Genomic DNA, 18,628 nt, shown 5'->3' on the forward strand with positions numbered 1-18,628 from the left:
AAGAGTCCACTGCCAAAGGGTTAAATTGTAAAACAACGAATTGTGCTACTGAGTAATTTGGCAGTCTGGATGTAGGAAATGAAAACCACGACTTCTCAGACCATTAAGGGTCAAGAGAATTGCAGCCTAATTTACTCTGAATAGAGAAAGCACCCCATGCTTTAAGAAAACATTACAGCAGATGCTAGCCAGCAGAAAAGTGCTGTATTGATGGGAGCTGGAGCAACTTGCATCAGATCTGTCTAAGTTAAGGGACCACCACAGTACACAGAGTTGGAGATTCGAAGGAAGAGCAGGAAAAGATAGAAATGGATTTCTGGAGTTTAGTTTAGCGTTTTTTCTTTCAAAAATTAAATATGCCTTGTTGTCATCTACAAAGGATGGTTTGTACAAAATGGAGCAGGAAAATTAACTATACCTGATGAGAAGTCCTAAGTGATGTTCCAGGCCTGCGAATGGGATGCCACGTGTGGGTTTTTAATATTTCGATACTTGGATGGTTTCCTTATTGCTAACTTTGTTAAAAGCAAAAAAAAATGGAAGAGTATTCTAATGTTCCCAATGACTATTAGGATGTCCCTTTTTCATTTTTTGTAGGATATAAAAGATCCCCTGGCTGAAGTATCCCGTGCAATAAAATCTCCAGAGGCACGCTTTTTTCCTGAGCCTTTCATTCTTGATGAAGGACCAAAAGATGAAATTTCCAAAGACAGGAAAGTTAAGAGCCCTTTGGTGCCACCATCTCCAGTGTTATCCCAGCCAGTTGCATCACCAGAAGCCATTGCACCTACATCACTAGCAGAGTCTCAGCCAGGAGCACCAACATTGGCTTCATCCCCAACATCTGCTCAAATGCCTATCTGTTCCCAGCCTTTGCCTTCTGCCGAAACATCCATTCCCTCCCCAGTGGAGCCTCCAGTATGTTTCCAACCTGTCCCAGCCTTAACATCTACTCCCTTAGCCAAACTGGTCCTTAGGGGCCAGGATAGTGAGGTGGAAAAACTGGGGAGCCCTACTACTGCAGAAGAAGCCCTGAAACGGAGTAACCTTGTAGAAGAGTTCTGGATGAAGAGTGCTGAAATCCGGAGGAGCTTAGGGCTCACCCCAGTAGACAGAAACAAACGCTCAGAGACAAATTTTACTGTATCTGCCCTTGAGACAACTCCTCTGAAGACTTTTAATAGCGAGAATATTTCAGAGGATGAAAGGATCCATCTTGTGAAACCCCAGCCTGCCCCAAGAAGGCAGGGACTGTCCAAGTTTGAAAATGAGCAGATTTCTCTGCTCACTCCAAAATCTCCATCAGAAAAAGAGCTAAAGAATTCCAGTGAAGTAAGAAGAGATGTATCCAGCAGTTCTGGACTTGGCCTTCAGGAGAGCTCATCTAACATGAGAACTATGGCTAGCCAGAGCTTCAACACTTCTGACTCTACCATGCTTACTCCTCCATCAAGTCCACCACCACCACCTCCTCAGGGTGAAGAACCAGCCACTTTGCGTAGAAAAAGGCATCAAGCAGTCTGGCAGAATGAGGTTGAAGCCAGGTCACCTCCAACACCAGCATCAACACCTCCTGCTCCCCCACGCCACGAGCTGACCTCTGCTGCCAAAGAGTCAACCCAGGCCAAAAAAGACGACGTGCGGAAGTCCTTTGCAGAGAGTGTGGATGAGATTCCATTTGCTGATGATGTAGAAGACACATATGATGACAAGACAGAGGACTCAAGCCTTCATGAGAAGTTTTTTACACCTCCTACCAGTAGGCCAAGGCCAGAGAAACCACTTCTTTTGCCCTTGGTCAAAGAAAATGGTGGTCCACCCTCAATGGAAGGAGGGGTTAACCAAAAGAAGAGAGTATTGCCTGAAATTTCTGCAGAGGCCAAGGAGCTTGCTGAAGAAAGAATGAGAGCCAGAGAGAAGTCTGTCAAGAGCCAAGCACTGCGTGATGCCATGGCTAAACAGTTGTGTAAGATGAAAGATATGGAGATGGCTGCAGCTGCTGCTACTGGGGCCACAAGGGCACGAAAGGCATCTTCTATGCCCTTGAAGACCAAAGAGTTGTTTTATGACTCTCCAAAGCATCTGGCCTTGAAAATAGCAGAGGGATCCACACGAAAACATGATGCTGCTGGTGAGAAGTTCTCCGCTCCTGCTGCTGATGTGACTGGACCTGAAGGGTCTGTCACCTCTTCAGAAGGCTCCAGTGGGAAGAGTAAGAAAAGAACTTCTCTTTTCTCCCCTCGTAAGAACAAAAAGGAGAAGAAATCAAAAAATGACAGCAGGCTTTCTGACAAATCTAGTGGTGGGACAGAGGAAGCAACAAAGCCTAGGTCATTATGGAAGTCTGTTTTCTCTGGGTATAAGAAAGACAAGAAGAAAAAGACTGATGACAAATCCTGCCCAAGTACTCCCTCAAGTGGTGCCACTGTGGATTCTGGCAAGCACAAAGCTTCTCCGTTGGTTACAGCTGCAGGTATAATAGATATGTGCCTCTACACCATGTACTTTTCCTACAGCTAGGTGTCCTTGCAAGCAAGTTTGGCTTACTTTGTCATTCAGCTACTGTGCTGAATGACACTGCTCCCCAGAGTCAAGTGGGCAGGTCAAGATAAGTGCTAGCAACTAGAATTGTACATTTGCGTATTGACAGAATTAGTTGATGTGCCACTGAAAAAAAAGGATCCTTAAATAAAAGCTTCACACTCGGTATGTACAAGGCACGTCTTGTTTTCTGCCTTAGACTGATTTGAGAAATAAGCACTGTTTGGAATCAGTTGTTTGTGACATTTTGTCTCTATTTTAAATCTGATCCTCGTCGTTTCCTTGGGTGGTCTGTTTTCTTTCTTTCAACCTGGCTCCATGGATGCTGAAGACTGCAGAGATGCAGTTACTCCTGTGTTTTCAGTGATCTGGCAACTGTCTGCTGATCTATGAAGTGGGGATTCTGCAGCCTCATATAAATCTCTCACATGCAATCAGGTGCAGGCAGAGATGTTTAATGGCAACTTGTGATACAGTAAATAAGTTAGCCATAAATGTGATTGAAAGCGAACATGTTACGTTTCTCTGGCCTTGTACAAATAGGCAAAATAGTGCCAGCTGCTGTCACACAAGTGCTGTATCTATCCTAAGAGCATTGATACAATACAAAGGGAGAGTCACGACCATTATTTTTAACAGCATTTGCAGAAAGTGATGCTCTCTTAGAATAAAGCTTGTAATTAATATTGATCATTTTGCAGAGCAGTGCTGCTCTGATCACTCTGTAATCCCAGGTGAAGCAACTGAGACTAGCATAAAAGGACTAAGAATTTTTGAAGCTCAATCAAACAACTAAAAATTGAGTTCTGAAATGTTTACAGAAAGAATAGTTACCACTCCTCTAACTTCCCCTTTTTATTCCTGGCTTCTCAGATCTGCAGCTCCGTCAACATCTGAGTTTCTCGGAGGACTCCGACCTCTCCAGTGATGATATTCTGGAACGCTCCTCCCAGAAATCCAAGCGAGAGGTAGGCAGATGGGAAATGCATTTTAGATGGATCTAGCATCATGCAGGTCACAGGCTCAGAGAACCACATCAGAAACTTGGATGATTAATTTTATTGTTCTTACTGTTTCTTCTGTGGAACAGGCTTTCCTGTAAGTTGGCTGACTGTTCAGCCTAAATTAAGTTCACTTGGTTTCACAATTGCAAGCTACTCCCCACTGTTGTTATATGAAGGATCTGTTGTCTCCCTGTGACATTACTTTACAACAAATATCACAGAATAGTGAATTTTGTCCCTGTTGTGAGCATGCCAATGATCTACAGAAAACAGACATTTAATGTTAGAAGAATACATTTCACTGGCTCTAATGCTACTGCAAAAAGATAACAATGAGAGTTCTCACTTTTTGTAAGGGTCCGATTTTAGGATATTGTTTTACCAGCCTCTTTGAAGTGGTAGAATTCCAAGCAAACTACAGACAGGAAGGTACTTTTGTATACGTCAAGACAGATCATCAACTAGGAGGTAAGCTACAGGCTGCAGTTTTGCAGCTCATGCAGATTTGCTTATTTTTCCTGGGGGAAGAGAATGTGTACAATCTGAATTAGTACCTTCTTTTTTTGGAGAGAAGATGAGCCATCAGCTCTTTCTTCCATTTTGACCATGTTTTCTTTGAGGTCTTAGAATCATAGAATCATTTAGGTTGGAAAAGACCTTTAAGAATGAGCCCATTGATGAGTATTTCCATATGTCTGTGTGTGTAGATGACAACTGTGAAGCTGAAATACATAGTAGTGAGCCCTTATGAAATGCCAGTATGTAGGGCTTGATCTCAGCCTGGTGTTCTTGTTCCAGTGTGGTCTGGTATGAACACTGCTTCTTCTGAGAGAGCTGTTTCTTGTTCCCGACCAATTTTCCCTAGCTAGTGCTGTAATGTCATCTTGTAAAACATATCAACGGCTTTCTAGCCAAAATAGTTTCACTTTAAGTGGTGCTTTAAGGAAGTTACTGTGGAGGAAAGAGGAGACACCAGTGCGTGTCCATAAAAGACTAGAGAGAAAAATACATTTAGTTTATTTGCACATATTTATATGTGGAAAATATATGGTGAGAGCCAAGTGCCAAAGTTAGTTGCTTTTAAACTATTTATTTCAATTTTAGGATGGCACTATTAATGCAAAAGTAAGTGAAAAATGTAAGGAACTACTCAATCACAGTAATGGGGAAGAGCCGTTCTTTCATTCCTGAGAGCTTATAAGGTCTCCTAGACAGTTTGCAAGGTTTGGAGGAATAAGTAGAGATGTCATTGATCCCACAGAACACTAAGGCCCTTCTGGTACTGAAGAATAAAAAATGTGTTCTACCTGTCCCTTGCTGGTGGTGCCTGGTTCACATGTTAAAAAGACTTGGGAAGAAGAGAGCATCTGAAAGGGTAGTGTCACAGACACAGTGGTCTGTGCCTTCTGTCTCAAACCTGTCATCCAGGGTGCACAAATCAGTCTCAAATGGCAGGATCTAGTTGGTACTTGGCTCAGACGGCAAAGGTGTGGTAGTACTGCGAATTGAAGTGTCATAAGAAATGCTTTCTATGTGTGTGTATATATAATGGAATGAATTAGAATAACTAATGAATTTAAGGCTGGTGGAAGCAGTTGGTAAAGTAGGTAAGAATTTTCTGTATTTACTTACCTCTCTTTTAATCTCTTTCCCTAGTTGATCTAGATCTCTTCTAAGAGGAAGATTATTTTGGTTTTATTTTATTCCCTTTTTTCTCTCCCCCTTCCATTCTTCCTTGCATGCCCTCAAGGTGTTTAATGAGAAATTCTGCATTTTCCAAGAGATGCAGAAGAATGAGGTACCTGTGGCTAGCAGAGGACGGATATGCAATACAAGGGGTTCAGATAAGAGTTACAGAGTTACTGTTCTGCCTTGTAAGTTCCTTCAGGGGGAAGCAGGGCTTCAGGAAGGTCCATGCTTGTTTTCAGACTTTGGTATGCCTTGATGGTCACTTTTTTTTCTGTGCTGAGCTACTTTGATTTAAAATGGCTTTTGCAGAAAAAAAGGTCACATCACTAAGCATTGGAGGGGATAGGTGACAGTGGCAGATGCCTGGAATCCTAATGCTGAAAATATCTCACCAGCTCTGCCAAGGGTGTGGTGGTGGTGTCTCATTTTCTCCCATTTGCTGTTGCTGAAGTTACATTAAGAATTTCTTTTCTCAGCATCTGCCTATTCTCTAAAGAATAGTTTTGAGAATGAATTTATTTAGGGGAAACAAATCTGAGAAGTCTACTTACCTAGTTTTACTGCATCCTGTGTAAGGATGTAGAACGTACATGCAAACACAGGAATGCCTTGCTGTCAAACAAAATGTAACTGAATTTCAAGACTGACAAAACTGGGTTTGTACTGATTTGGGGTGGGCGTTATATTTTTTAAGTTACAAACTGCCTCCTACTTATTATGGGTAAGAGTTGACTTCCTGTGTGCCACATAACTTTTATGTGAACCCCTTCTCTAAACTGAAATTCTGCTTGTGCTGCTTTTTTGGTAATTGTAGTAAGCTTGCTTCCCAGACAGCTTGCTCTGTTTAGCCTGTTCTTTGTGGTCAGCAGTGAATTAATTCAGTTGTTGTTTAATGTAGTGTCTTTCAAGAGAAGCATCTTGTGAAGAATTCCTAATGTAAATGCCCTGTGGGTCTCGTGTTTATAGGTGTGTGTCATTGTGTACGTGTGTTTGTCATTGTTCCCGTAAAATTGTGGTATTGTGATCAGACATGCGTTTTGCTACCACAGGTAGCTTGCTTTTTACTGAAGGTTGCATACATGCTGAAGTTGTTCTATGGCTTTTCATTTGTGACTGTTTTTAGTTAATTGAATGTGAAAATGCAAAATGCTGGTTGTTTGCCCAGAACGGCACAATGCCCTCTGTACTTCATGACACAAGGGAAATTTACCTCTCTCATAAACCCTAAGTAGTTTACTTGCCTTATTTTTGGGTACAGGGTAATGTAGAATGTCCTCGGGTAGAGAAGGTAGTGATTTTCTCCTCTGGTTGTCCCCTCCTGCGTGGGTGTCCCCCTCCTGCGTGGGTGTCCCCCTCCTGCGTGGGTGTCCCCCTCCTGCGTGGGTGTCCCCCTCCTGCGTGTGATTTTAGCTCCTCAAGCTCTCTGGAGGCTCTCTTTTTAGACAGAGAAATTACATTACTGTGGGACACATACCCACTCTGAGCCCAGCTGGTGTTCTCCTGTCACTAAGCATGCTGTGAGGAAGATTTATGATGTTAAATGCAAATGATCATTTGTATGAAGTAGCGATAATTTAAAACCATGAAATAAACACAGTTCCTAGGACAGTTGTAAATCAGATTGTAAATGGAGAGTTGTGTGACAGAGCCACTTCGCTGAGCAGGTTCAGACCAAACGTGCCCCAGCATAAGCCATTACTCCAAATCCTAAGCCAAAATTTTGTATGTGTATGTATGCGTACTTGCTTAATGGACATGAAAACCATAGGTTGATAAAGGCCAAATAATTCCTCTAGAAAAAGATATTTCCAAGTTGACTGTATCTTTAAAGAGGCTGCCAAAGCTAATTGCCTTCAGGAGAGTGCTAGAAACTTGATTTTGTGGACAGAAGTTCCATTGTGCTTCATCAGTCTGGGTCATGTTCAGCATTTGCACAATTTTATGTTTCATTTAAAAACAGCTTTGTTTTATTACTGTGCATCTGTTTTCAATGTTGAACTGATTTTGCTTCATTTTGTGCGTTTGTTTTGTTTTTTTTTTTTTTCCCTTTACCATTCCCCCTTTAAAGTCGATTTATGTACCACACGCCTTGGCATTCAAGAGATCATATTCGTCAAAGGTAGTGTCTCCATTCCCACTAGCTGGCCATTGTTGCATTGCATGTCCCTATATTAACCCATTGAATCCATAGCTACCCATCACATGTGCACTAACATCACAAACATTGACTGTGCATGCGTGAGATGTTAGCAGATGTGGGCAGCAAATTCTTTGTAGAGGTTGTCTATCAAAAATGCACTAAGCTTTGAATTGTCTGATTAGAATGCATGCAATTATCAGTGCACAGCAGTGCACCACTGTACAGAGTGATGTAGATGATCTTTGAGCTTCAGAACAAATTGGTTTTCAAGGCAATTAAATATGTATGCATTTTTTTTTAGTACTTAGAATATGAATTCAAGTGAATCGTCACACTTTAATCAGTGTCCTTCAAAATTGTTGAGTTCACTGAAATCTTAGTGAAACTCTGTATCAAGCTAAAATCAAGACAGAAGTTGCATTTCTATTTCAGGAATGTTGCTGCTTTCTGAAATTATTGTCCTGTCTTCACAGTCACAACATGGGATAGGAAAGTCACACCCTCTATCACTTTACCTTCTGATTCGGGTATCATTGTGGTTTTTGTGTTTTAAAAAAAGAAAGAAAGAAAGAGTAAAGTGTTAACTTCTTGGAGCTTTAATGATGGTGCTCGCTAACCACCTATCTGAGGGATTTTTAATAGAGCTATGATCCTACCTTAAACTCTATTCACTGGGAACAATAAATCAGAGGTAGACTGACCAATGTGGCAGTACAATAACTAGATAAAGCAAATTTCAGGGTGCTCTGTCTTAACGTTTTGTCCCTAAAGTTGACTGTCCATGGAGAAGATCTCTTTCCAGAATTGGAAGACATCTGTTTACAGCTGTCCCTTAAGGCTTACATACATGTATGTGGGAATAGAGTTCTTTTCTTCACTGGAGTTCACTTAATGCAGTTGTAAAGTTTCTCTGACATTCTTAAAAGTCTACGAGAGGAAGCCCTCCTGGACTACAACACAACCAACTAGTACACCTGCTAAGATACTAAACCTCATTTCAGGAATGTTAAAAAGACCTATTTATTTTTAAACTAGTTTCACTGGGAGAAAAGAAGAGGAGAAAATACCTTTCTATTTCTATAAATGTAGCCTTTCTCCTTTTGGATGGCTTCTGGTGTTGTAATATTCTAGTTTTAGTTTAGGGGTGGTTTGCTGTGTTTTACACCAGTCAGTTTTGTGGGGTTGCTCTTGAGAATGGATTTCCTATCTCACACCAGAATGTCATTCTGCTTTCAAATGTCTTTTTGCCTTCTGGATTCATAGAAAAGTTGCCCAAATTTAACAGGTAGTCATTACCAGTTGTACCAGTGTAACTCCCAACTATGGATGTTCTTGCTCCAGAACAAAATAGGGAGAAGGGAATACTAATACAACTACAGTAGTCTATAATTATTTCTTAGCTTATGCTGCTATACCTGTTCATGTAGACATGCCTATACCCTCTTTTAAAATGAAATCAAGGTGACCCCTCTATATGGTACTTACTGATTTAACTAAATCCACTTGGCTAAATCTATCGAGAAATAGAAAAATTGATTTGATCTTTGGAGAGAGGTTTCATATAGCAGTGGAAGACAGGGGTGGGACATGGTGTAAAATCACAGCTTTGCAGTTGGCTTATATGCTCCTTCACTCCTGATTTCACCCTGAAATTGTTGCTCACTGCACTGTGAACACCTTTGCCTACAGAAGCTTGAATTTTGACACAGCCATGGCAAAGACAGAACATCTCCCTTCCGAGATTTTGGAAGAGAAAATGGTCATCCCTCCCCCCCATACCTCTGAGCATGTAAATAAAATCTGCTTCTGTTTTCCCTTCCTTCAGAGAGCCTACACAGAAGAGGAACTGAATGCCAAGCTGACCCGGCGAGTACAGAAAGCTGCCCGTAGACAAGCCAAGCAAGAGGAGCTAAAAAGGTTACACAGAGCTCAGGTAGTGTCTCATAGTCTTCTTGTCATGGCAGACAGCTAACTCTATGTGAAAGCACCATGATCCTGACATTTCTTTGAGTGTGTCATAAGAGAATCCAGAGATTGATCTTTCCTCTGTTTCTACATGATTGTCCTTCCTCCTGCTCCCTCTTTCAATTTTGATACCATGTCACAGACATGGGAAGAATGGCTGAAACCTATCATGATAGTTTTACAGGGAGAAAAATAATGACTATAACACCTTTCTAGTTGGAGATGAGTGAAGCATCATGCACTGAATGGAACAGAGATAGTCAGATAATATCTGATAAAGCTGCACCTATCATTGCTTTGCTAGTTTATGCTGCTGGGTGAAGTGTTACCACATTAACTTGTAATTACTGGAGAATCTGTTGGAAAACTGCTGGCATCATCTATAGGTGATGGTATTTGTTTAAAACTTGAAGTAGAGGCTCAGCTGACTGAATAGCATGACCTTTCACTTCAGCGTTTAAGAAGGTGATTGGAGTTGTGGCAAATAAGTGAGTATCAAGATGTTTGCAAAATTAAGAGGTAGGATGCAAGGGGCTGGGGAGGATGTTGTCACTGGAGGGACTGTGATGCTAGCTTTTGAAGCAGTTAGCTTTTGAAGAAGTATATCGTTGAATATAAATACTTGTTTTTGAAAAGGCCAATTTAACTGAAGTCACTTAGTGCTGGATGAGTGCTGCAGACAGAGCAGGAGAATTGCTGTTGGTGAGGTTATACTCCATTCTTCTCTGAACAGATCATCCAGCGGCAGCTTGAACAAGTGGAAGAGAAGCAGAGACAACTCGAGGAGAGAGGGGTTGCTGTGGAGAAGGCCCTTCGGGGAGAAGCAGGTATCCATCAGAACTTGGTTTGCTTTTTAATGTTTTCTTATCAAGTGCTTGTGCAGTAGTCCATAGCTGCTTAGATTTTAGAGGCAATTGGACCATTATAGCCTAGAGATAGAGTCCAATGGAGAATCCATTCTCTGTTTTCTTCTTTCTTTTTGAGGCCTCGTTTTTCCTGTGTTTCTGCTAATTCTGGGACTTCCCTGTTGGCAAAGACTTAGTTTGCTTGTCTTTGCCTTAGGCTTAGGAGGTAATTCTCTGACTATTAATAATGGATGTCTAACTGTTTCTGCATATTACTGGATATTACAGCTAGAAAATTGCAGGGGTTTCCTAGCTGCAATTCACATAAAGCTGTCACAGTAAGAGAACCCTGTTTGTTTGTTAAGGAAGTAATTGTGAAATTGTGTGTGCTTTCTCTATTGTGTTGGATTATCAAGGTAGTGTCCTTACAAGGGACCATCACAGAACATCTTCCTCACTGCACAGCCCAGCACACTGGCTACTTTCGACAAAGTTGTGCAGAGCAGAAATGCACACATGTACTGAAAGGTATTCATGTCAAGCTGTTAAAGGAATGTTATGTGTACTTGAAATTTAATTAAATGAGTATCACCTGATCTGGCAAGTGTATGAGTGGAGGAGTACTTGGTTCAGATAATGCTGATGGTAGTATAATGATTTGGAAAAAAGAATCCCCAATTGCAAGGAGTCAGATATCCAACAGGCAAATGCAGTGTGCGTACACCTGACAGGCCCAGGATTATGTCCCTGATTACAAGGGTCAGAGATCAGAAATGGTTATAGTGGAATAGGTGTTTAGAAAATGTTTTGGCTCGTTCTTGGATTGAAGAGCCACCACTATGCCTGTGAAGATGGAACTTGATTAAGCAGTGAAGGTTCACCAGAGGAAAAGTCTGTTGTGACTTCCCGCCAATTACCACTTGGCCAGGATTAGATATGTTTGATGCTCCATAAGGGTATGCCAAAGCAGCAGGACTGAGTGGTTGCCAAAGCAAATAGGTACTACAAGTGTGGAGAACAATCTTGAGGACTTCAATGGATTTGTGGGTTCAAAAAAGTAGCCTTGTGCAAAAATTCTTTCTTTGTGGTGGTGCCTCCTTCCTTATGCTGTGTATTTCTGTGTAGCCTCACTCTGTTCTCTGGCCTGCCAGTTACTGCACTTACGAAATCGCCTCTCATCTCTAATTGTTCTTTTCCTTTTTCTTCTTTTCATCTGGAAGTCCGTCTTGATTACTCAGCTGCTAAATGACTTTCACATAAGACATGTCAGCACAAGTGGGAAATCTTAGCATCTGAGAGAACATTCTTCATGATATAATGCTTTCTCATTGAAGAATGCCTAAAAAACATTCAGAGAGGGCAGAATATGACCAAGAGTAAGAATTACTATTTTGTATGGAAAACTGCAGAATTAAACCCTTCTATAACTTCTCACTCCCAGCTCTCCCAAAATGGAAGCAGTCTTAGATGAGCTTGTGTATTTGTGAATTTCCTAGCAGAATTATGAAATCGTAGGTCACTCTTTGCAAAATTAATCTCTTTTCTTCAAGAAGTCTCTAGGGTAGGCTTTGCTCTTGCAACATGTTTCCATCAACAGATCATACATTATGGTTACAGAAGTTTAACTCTGTCATAAAGAATTCACCAGCCTCAACTCTTCCAGTTATTTCAGGAGATTAACAAGTAACACATTCTGTTGGGGGGAGGAAAAAAAAAACATGTTCTAACCTGTGTTGACTGAAACACAAGATTATAAATTAATTCCATGTTTCACCTCTCTAACCACTCTTGCATGGACATTTTACATGTTTGCAATAAAATAAATGAATTTCTTCTTTTTAAAGCCTGTGGCATCACATTCCATGGGTACAATTAATTTCTGCCTCCAGTAGCCATTAATTTATTCAGGAGGGCAGTATAATTTTCTTTAATCTGCATTGCCTAAGATACTGACCTAACAGTGACCACCACATTCAGCAGGTACCATTGTGTAAAGCTGTGGAGTCATGCTCTTGTCTCTGATTGGTCTCTCCCCTAATGAAACCATGTAAACAAAAGTTAAAAAAGGGAAGGGCGGTGTATAAAGTGGTGTTGTCATCTGAAACACCCCCCCCCCCAACCTCTTTCCTTTTAATAAGCTTTTACAAGGGGAAGAAATGGGTGAGGGTGGGAAGTATGCCTCCTGTGCACATACTCTGTCCACATAAATAGAGAAGGATTGCAATGCAGGAGCAAAGTAATGACTGTCCCATAGACAGCAACCAGTATTAACTGTTCTAGGAGAACATATTAGACTCTGTAATGAGTGGGTTATTCAGCTTCCCTCTCTGTAGGGAATGAAGAAATCATTCGCTGACTTAGGCTTTTAAATACAAAGTTTTAGGTAGTATTAGTAGTAGTTTCCTACTACTAGATATTTGAAAATCCCGGAAGAAACAGAATTCTGTATTTTGTAATGATTCTTTTCTTTTTCTATTGTAGAAAAAAGATAGACAAGACCATCTGAACTACTTGTCTATGTCATTTACCACCTTTTAGCCTGTTGCCTGTTAGTCATCTTTCCTGTCTGTGAAGAATTTAAAATTTTGCTTTTGTAGAGGTCTTCCATTAACTTTAATTGCTCAGATCGCTGATCTCTGGACCTCTTTCCATTTTTAGAAAAAAATATTTTTCAGTTGGACTGGTAAGAACAAAACCCAGTACTATAGGTAAGAATTTGTTTACTCTAGACTAATTTTGCTTCTATTTTCCATCCATTTTGCATCATCGCTAATATGTTCTTGCCAAGTGACTTATATGAGAAGACTGTCCATAAATTCTTCACAGCAATGCCCTGCTGTCTTCCTGAGAGATGGCAGATAATTTAGATCCTAGTAATAGGTACAGACAGCTCAATACTCTTTCCAGGAATTTCACTCATTATCTGGTAGTTGTCAAGTTGGAGTATTTGGATGATGATACTAGCTTCAACTAATCAGACTCAGAAATATTTTGGAGGTCATTGTCAACTTTAATTTTGACAAAATAATTGCACCTTGTTGGCTACCTCCTTGTATTTTCCGTTTTTAAATTGGCTCAGGTGCAGTTGGTCTTTTATTCTTTTAAAAGCTGAATGCTCAATCTAACATTTAGGTTCTGATTCAATAAATGATCTCACACCCTATGATTACTTAATTGCCTTAATATGTTCTCTGTGATTATCTTTGAAAATCTCAGCCTTTGATAGTTGCATTCATAGCAAGAATGAATGATTTGGAATGTAAGCTCTATTTCAGGTGGCAAGTTTGTCATATACAGGTGGTCTAAGCTTTTGTCATCCCTTTTTTTTCCTTTGCTTCATGGTATTTCACTGCAAAGGTAAAGTAGGATAATCTCAATGAAAAATTTTCCCATTTTTCTGCGGCGTCCCAAGAGACACCTAGAATGGGATTGCTATTAATGTAACACTACTTCATATTATAGTGCATTCGCCTGTTTGGACATGCTTATGACTTTGATTTCTTGTGTGGATTTTTCATTTTTTTCAATTATTAACTTAAAAATATGTAAAATCAGAAATTTCTGGAACCTTTTTTTTTCTCCCTTATCCTCCTTTAGCGTACACTTTGATAGTCCTTTTTAAGAGCTGGGAAAATGTATCCTACTGTCAGATCAATACTGAAAAATTTAAGAGCCACCTCTTTACATCAAGTGAATCGTATGCAGTGAGAAATAGTGCTCTCGGTACTCCCATCTGTCTCTTCCCCAAAGAAACATTACACGGTGCTAGACTCATGGTTTACCTGTCTCTAGCAGCTGTGGACATACACGTCTCTGTTCTGCACACTTCTGTGCAGATTCTTCTCTGGCATAGATACTGCATTAGCAGAAGCACACATACCCATCTTTCTACACTTAGGCGTTTGCCATTCGCGTCAGCGCTCAGGCAGTGCCTGCCACCCGTGTGCCATACACGCGCGTCTTCCACTCACTTGCCTGGAAGCAATCAACCCTTTACACCTTTCCTGCAGCTGACCTAAGAAATTACACCGTTTCCTTCTGACATATTGCTCAGCATGTAAGCAACAAGATTAGTTCTGCTTTTCTCAGCAAGAACAGGAAAGACATCAGTCTCAGGTGCCGATGCAGGCTGAAATAGGTCAAGTGTCTCTGTGTAGGCTTCTTGATTCTTCCCCTTGGAAGTACTTGCCTGCCTGCTGGGATTTTTCTCCTCATCTTCCCAATATATATGTTTGTGATATATTTGTGTGTGTGTACATATATGTATATATACAGAGAAAGAGAGACATACAATTTTTATTTTTTTATATATATATGTGCCCACCTGTATAGCTGCATGTTTCTTGTTTGCCTTTTTTTGTTGTTGTTTCTGTCTGTATGTCTTTTTCTCATATATTGCTTTGATTGTGTGGGGCTAGGGTGGGTATCTGATTCAATAACTGTCTTCACCAATTCCTTGTTGTAGACTATTGGGGAGAGTCTTATTACAGTGACCTCATCGACTTGCATCTGGGTGGTATGTATGGCTGAACCTCCTGCTGACACTAACCCTGCTGACACTCCTCCCCACCCCTCCCTTCACCTACTTCTCCCATCCTTGGCTCACAAACAAGAAGAAACAGCCCTTGCACATGACTGGCTGTAGCAGAACCCCTTTTCCAGCTCAGGAAGAGGAGATCCTGGCATGCTCCACAAACCATATGTAAGGCTCCCTCTTCTATTTTCCACAGTGCTGATTATTTTAAAATTTACTTACTGTTTTCACTCCAGCCACATTCCCTGCTAGCAGTGGAAGGCTGTTCTGTTTTTTTGTTTCTCCTTTGTACAGTCCAACTCTACCATCTCTGTAGGAAAATACTGTAACGTGAAGGGGACAGCAGAACTGATCTGCTCCCAAGAGCTAACAGCACTGTAAAGGATTAGTCATGCCATTGTCTCCCTCTTCCCCTCCTGAGGCTCGTTTGCTTCTTCCAAAAAAGCCAGAGCGTGTTGATGATCTAACAAAAACAAAATGCTCCCTCAAGGAACTTTGGAAACACTTGTAGATGACAGACTCTTCTTCTTTCTTGTTTTGTCTTACTGTAAGGTCAGGAGAGAATCTGCTGTTGACAGTTCCAGTCATTTTTGCTGGAATCTGCTGTTTGAGCTTCCAGTCAGCCCAGTTTGCATCATTACACAGCTAATAAGCTTCTTGCTATGTTGTTTTTTTTAATATCCCATTTAGAGCTAAACACACGTTACAGTGTTTATCTCTTTTTCGCTTAGTGATTATAATCTGGTCATCACGCTGCACCATGACTCTGCATTTCTTTAATTAATGTTACTTCCTGAATCCCTTAGTAGGTGGATAACTTTGGGTTGCAAATGGCATTTGTTTAGCATTTGCCCATCTTGAAAATTAAAATTCCCTTTGCTAGTTTAATCACCCTAAATCTATTCTTATAAAATTAACACGTCTGTCAGTGGATCCAAGAGAAAGCAAACTCTGCCTGGTCTGCCTGGTCATCAGAGGGTCTCATTTCATTTGTCTTTCAGATCGTAAAGTTGCTTGAACTGAGCTGTGTTTTTGTTGAGGGAGTGCATTACAGTCCAGCTGCACAGAGTGGAAGATCCACACGCTCTAGGCCTGATCCAAGACACATCACTAGAAGTCTTCCCCTGATTTCATTGTGTTCTGCATTTGATCATTCAAACATAATCTTGCTGAGGCTTTTAACTGTCATTTTTTTCTCCTCCTCCACCGGGAGGCTGTCCCACATAGTATCTATCTGTAGCTGGCTGTTGGGAATGACCCCAAATTGTCGTGGCACAATAAGCTGAAGAACATCCACCTGAGTTAAGAGTATCCACATAAGTTCAAGTTTCAAAATGGAAGACTTTTCTGCTTAGTAGACCTAATTTGTTGCTCAGTTCCTCTGTGCTAATTTGATGTGATAGTCGTCCACTAGCCCTGTGCTTAATTCACTGTTCAGTCCCTCTGGCATTCTTTCCTGGGGTATCTTCTGCAGTGAGACTTTAAAACCGTCTTCCTGTTCATGTCCATCAGGGCTGGCCCATACTTGTATGTTCATAGGGTAGGAGCTGTAAAAGGGTTGATGCTGAATTACACTTAACAGACCCTTATCCCTATTTAATGCTATTTCCACTATACCTCTCCCTCCTCCTGCTTCTCCTAATGCCTCTTTAGAGACAGCAATCCCAACAAAATCACTAATAGTGGCTTTAAGAAATGCAAAATTATCTTTACTTAAAGGGACACTGTCACTTAAAAAATTACTGTGTTGAAGAAAATCTTAATTGAATATTGAATTTACTGTTTATCTTTTTTGCGTGTTTGCTTTTTCCACTTCTCTGAACCCAGTTACCCCAGAGTGGTCATTTTTGATCTTCTGTAACAGGCTGGTTTTATTTATACGGTGACTCAGTCACTTGGGCTTCCAACAGTCAGAGACAATGTTCACTCTTTTAAAAATGGTTGATAGATTTTAAAACTATATCCTGCTCCTCTCAAAAATACCTTTTTTGAAACAAGCTTTAAAAAACTGTATTGGGCAGTATCCCTTTAAATGCAATGAGCCTGCCTGGAGTATGTGGCTTTACAGTATTGTTTTGTTGCCTCTGTAATTTGCTTTATATTTGCTTTTGGGGCTGCCAGAACACTTTTGCCAGAAGGGATACATTGCTCTGATGATACTGGTCACTATTCAGTGGCAGATTTAGAGCTCAGCTTCAAAATTAACATGTCTGTGCAGGATGCTGCATCTGGGTGAAGTGCCATTAAAATCCCTGGAACGCCATGTAGCTGTGTGGTCCTGCTGAGCACTATAAGCAGCTAGGATGGCTGTGTAGTTAATTATTCTACTGGCAACTTGTGTCTCTGAGGCATAGGCATGACTCTAGAGTCATGCTGTCAGTAGAATGATAAGCAAAATTGCAAAATACTCTGAGAAGTTATCTGTAAATTGTTAATAATTTTTGAATGATTAGGACATTAATTTATTCTGCATTTTCTTTACACTAATGAGAGTTGCGTTTCATTTAGTTGTTACAGATTGCGCAACAACTTCTGCAAGGGAGTGGTAACTTCTGACATCCTTGGTCAAGTTCCAGTTTGCAGGATTACAGATTGCTATCTTAACTACCCCTGTTGCTCTGCTCAGATGCCATAATCCTCTCTTCCTGTTCTAGAATGTCGTGTACCGTTGCTGTAAAGCAGATGTTTCATTTCATGCTACAGATGGTCACATTTCAATTCTGAGTAATTATTCCTATGTGTATATCGTATATGCAGTTATGTTAAAAGAACATTACAAAGGTTGCAAAGTCAACTGAAATTAAGATTTTGTATTATGTTGATATATCAACAGATTTATAACCTTTAGATCCACTGCAGAGAACTCTGCCTCATGCCCTTATGGAATAACTGGTAGCAACACTAGGTTGTCATCCTCTGTGTAGATCCTCATGGAGAGGAAATGGGACATGGTCAGTGGATTTCACAGATGTTTGCTGGCAGCTGTGGAATGGTGAGACTTGAAAACACGGACTCTGAGCCAGACACTGGAAAGATGCAGTGGTCTGGTGGATACACACTCTTTGTCCCTTTTATTCCTTCTTTCCAGGTAGTTCTTGTCCTAATCCTGTCTTTTTCCATCCAAAGCTCCTTACCCCACTTCCATTTTCATTCTCAGTCCCAGTTTCTGCTTCTCAGGCATTTAATTTTAATCCTACCTTCTTGACAAATTCTAGTATTCTACCCTTCAGACCTCCTGTTCCTCCCTGCTAGCTGTTCCTAGTCTTTCACTCCTGCTCTAGTCTTCCCACTGAGTCACCTCAGTCTGAATCCCTGCTTCTGGCCTTCTCCCAGAATTTTTGGGCTCTGGTCCCTCTTCTACCCAGCATTATTTGTCTGGAAAATTGTAGGTCATATCTTCTCCAGAAATCTGCCTTTCCCCCCTTACCCTTTTCCCCCTCTCCTCTCTGTCTCTTCTCCTTTAGTAGTTTCCATTATTAGTCTCCTTGCTTAATTAGTCCCAGCCCTACTTCCTCCTTACCCATCGGTTCCTTGTCCCAGTTTGTTCCTCATCTGCCCGTGGAAAGTACCTCCGTTGTTCCCTCTGTGTTCAAATGAGTGGCTTCCTTTTCCTTGCACCCAGAAGGGAATCATTGAGGAAACAGCTCCACATTCCCATCTTGCTTTGCTCTTGGCTGGAGTATGCCAAGACAGGCAAGAAGGATGTAAGGAAGACAGCTGGTGTGTTTGATAGTGCTGATTTCAGACATATGTTCTCCCTTTTGTTAAGTGCCTTATGAACATCAGGTAAACAGGGGAGAAAAAGTGCGATTGCTTTTTTTTTTTTTTTAATTCTTTGTACTTTGTTTTAAAGAATACTCTACAACAACTTCACTTTTTATTAACTTCTTTATAATACTTGAGCTGACTA

General features: G+C 40.8%; 1 protein-coding gene across 6 annotated transcripts in view; it reads left to right on the forward strand.

Moving 5' to 3' along the window:
- MICAL3 (microtubule associated monooxygenase, calponin and LIM domain containing 3) overlaps window positions 1–18,628 on the forward strand; it is a 109,988-nt gene that overhangs the window by 77,191 nt on the left and 14,169 nt on the right. For 4 of the 6 annotated variants that reach the window (XM_010566143.1, XM_010566146.1, XM_010566145.1 and 1 more), the window contains 5 exons: window positions 598–2,473; window positions 3,415–3,509; window positions 9,200–9,307; window positions 10,073–10,166; window positions 14,650–14,700. In XM_010566143.1, the coding sequence (XP_010564445.1) occupies window positions 598–2,473; window positions 3,415–3,509; window positions 9,200–9,307; window positions 10,073–10,166; window positions 14,650–14,700 (2,224 nt within the window). The remainder of the gene's footprint in view (window positions 1–597; window positions 2,474–3,414; window positions 3,510–9,199; window positions 9,308–10,072; window positions 10,167–14,649; window positions 14,701–18,628) is intronic. The other 2 variants (XM_010566144.1, XM_010566148.1) reach the window with 1 other exon arrangement.

This window comes from Haliaeetus leucocephalus, unplaced genomic scaffold (genome assembly GCF_000737465.1).
Source record: "Haliaeetus leucocephalus isolate CR32 unplaced genomic scaffold, Haliaeetus_leucocephalus-4.0 Scaffold206, whole genome shotgun sequence".
NCBI lineage: Eukaryota > Metazoa > Chordata > Aves > Accipitriformes > Accipitridae > Haliaeetus > Haliaeetus leucocephalus.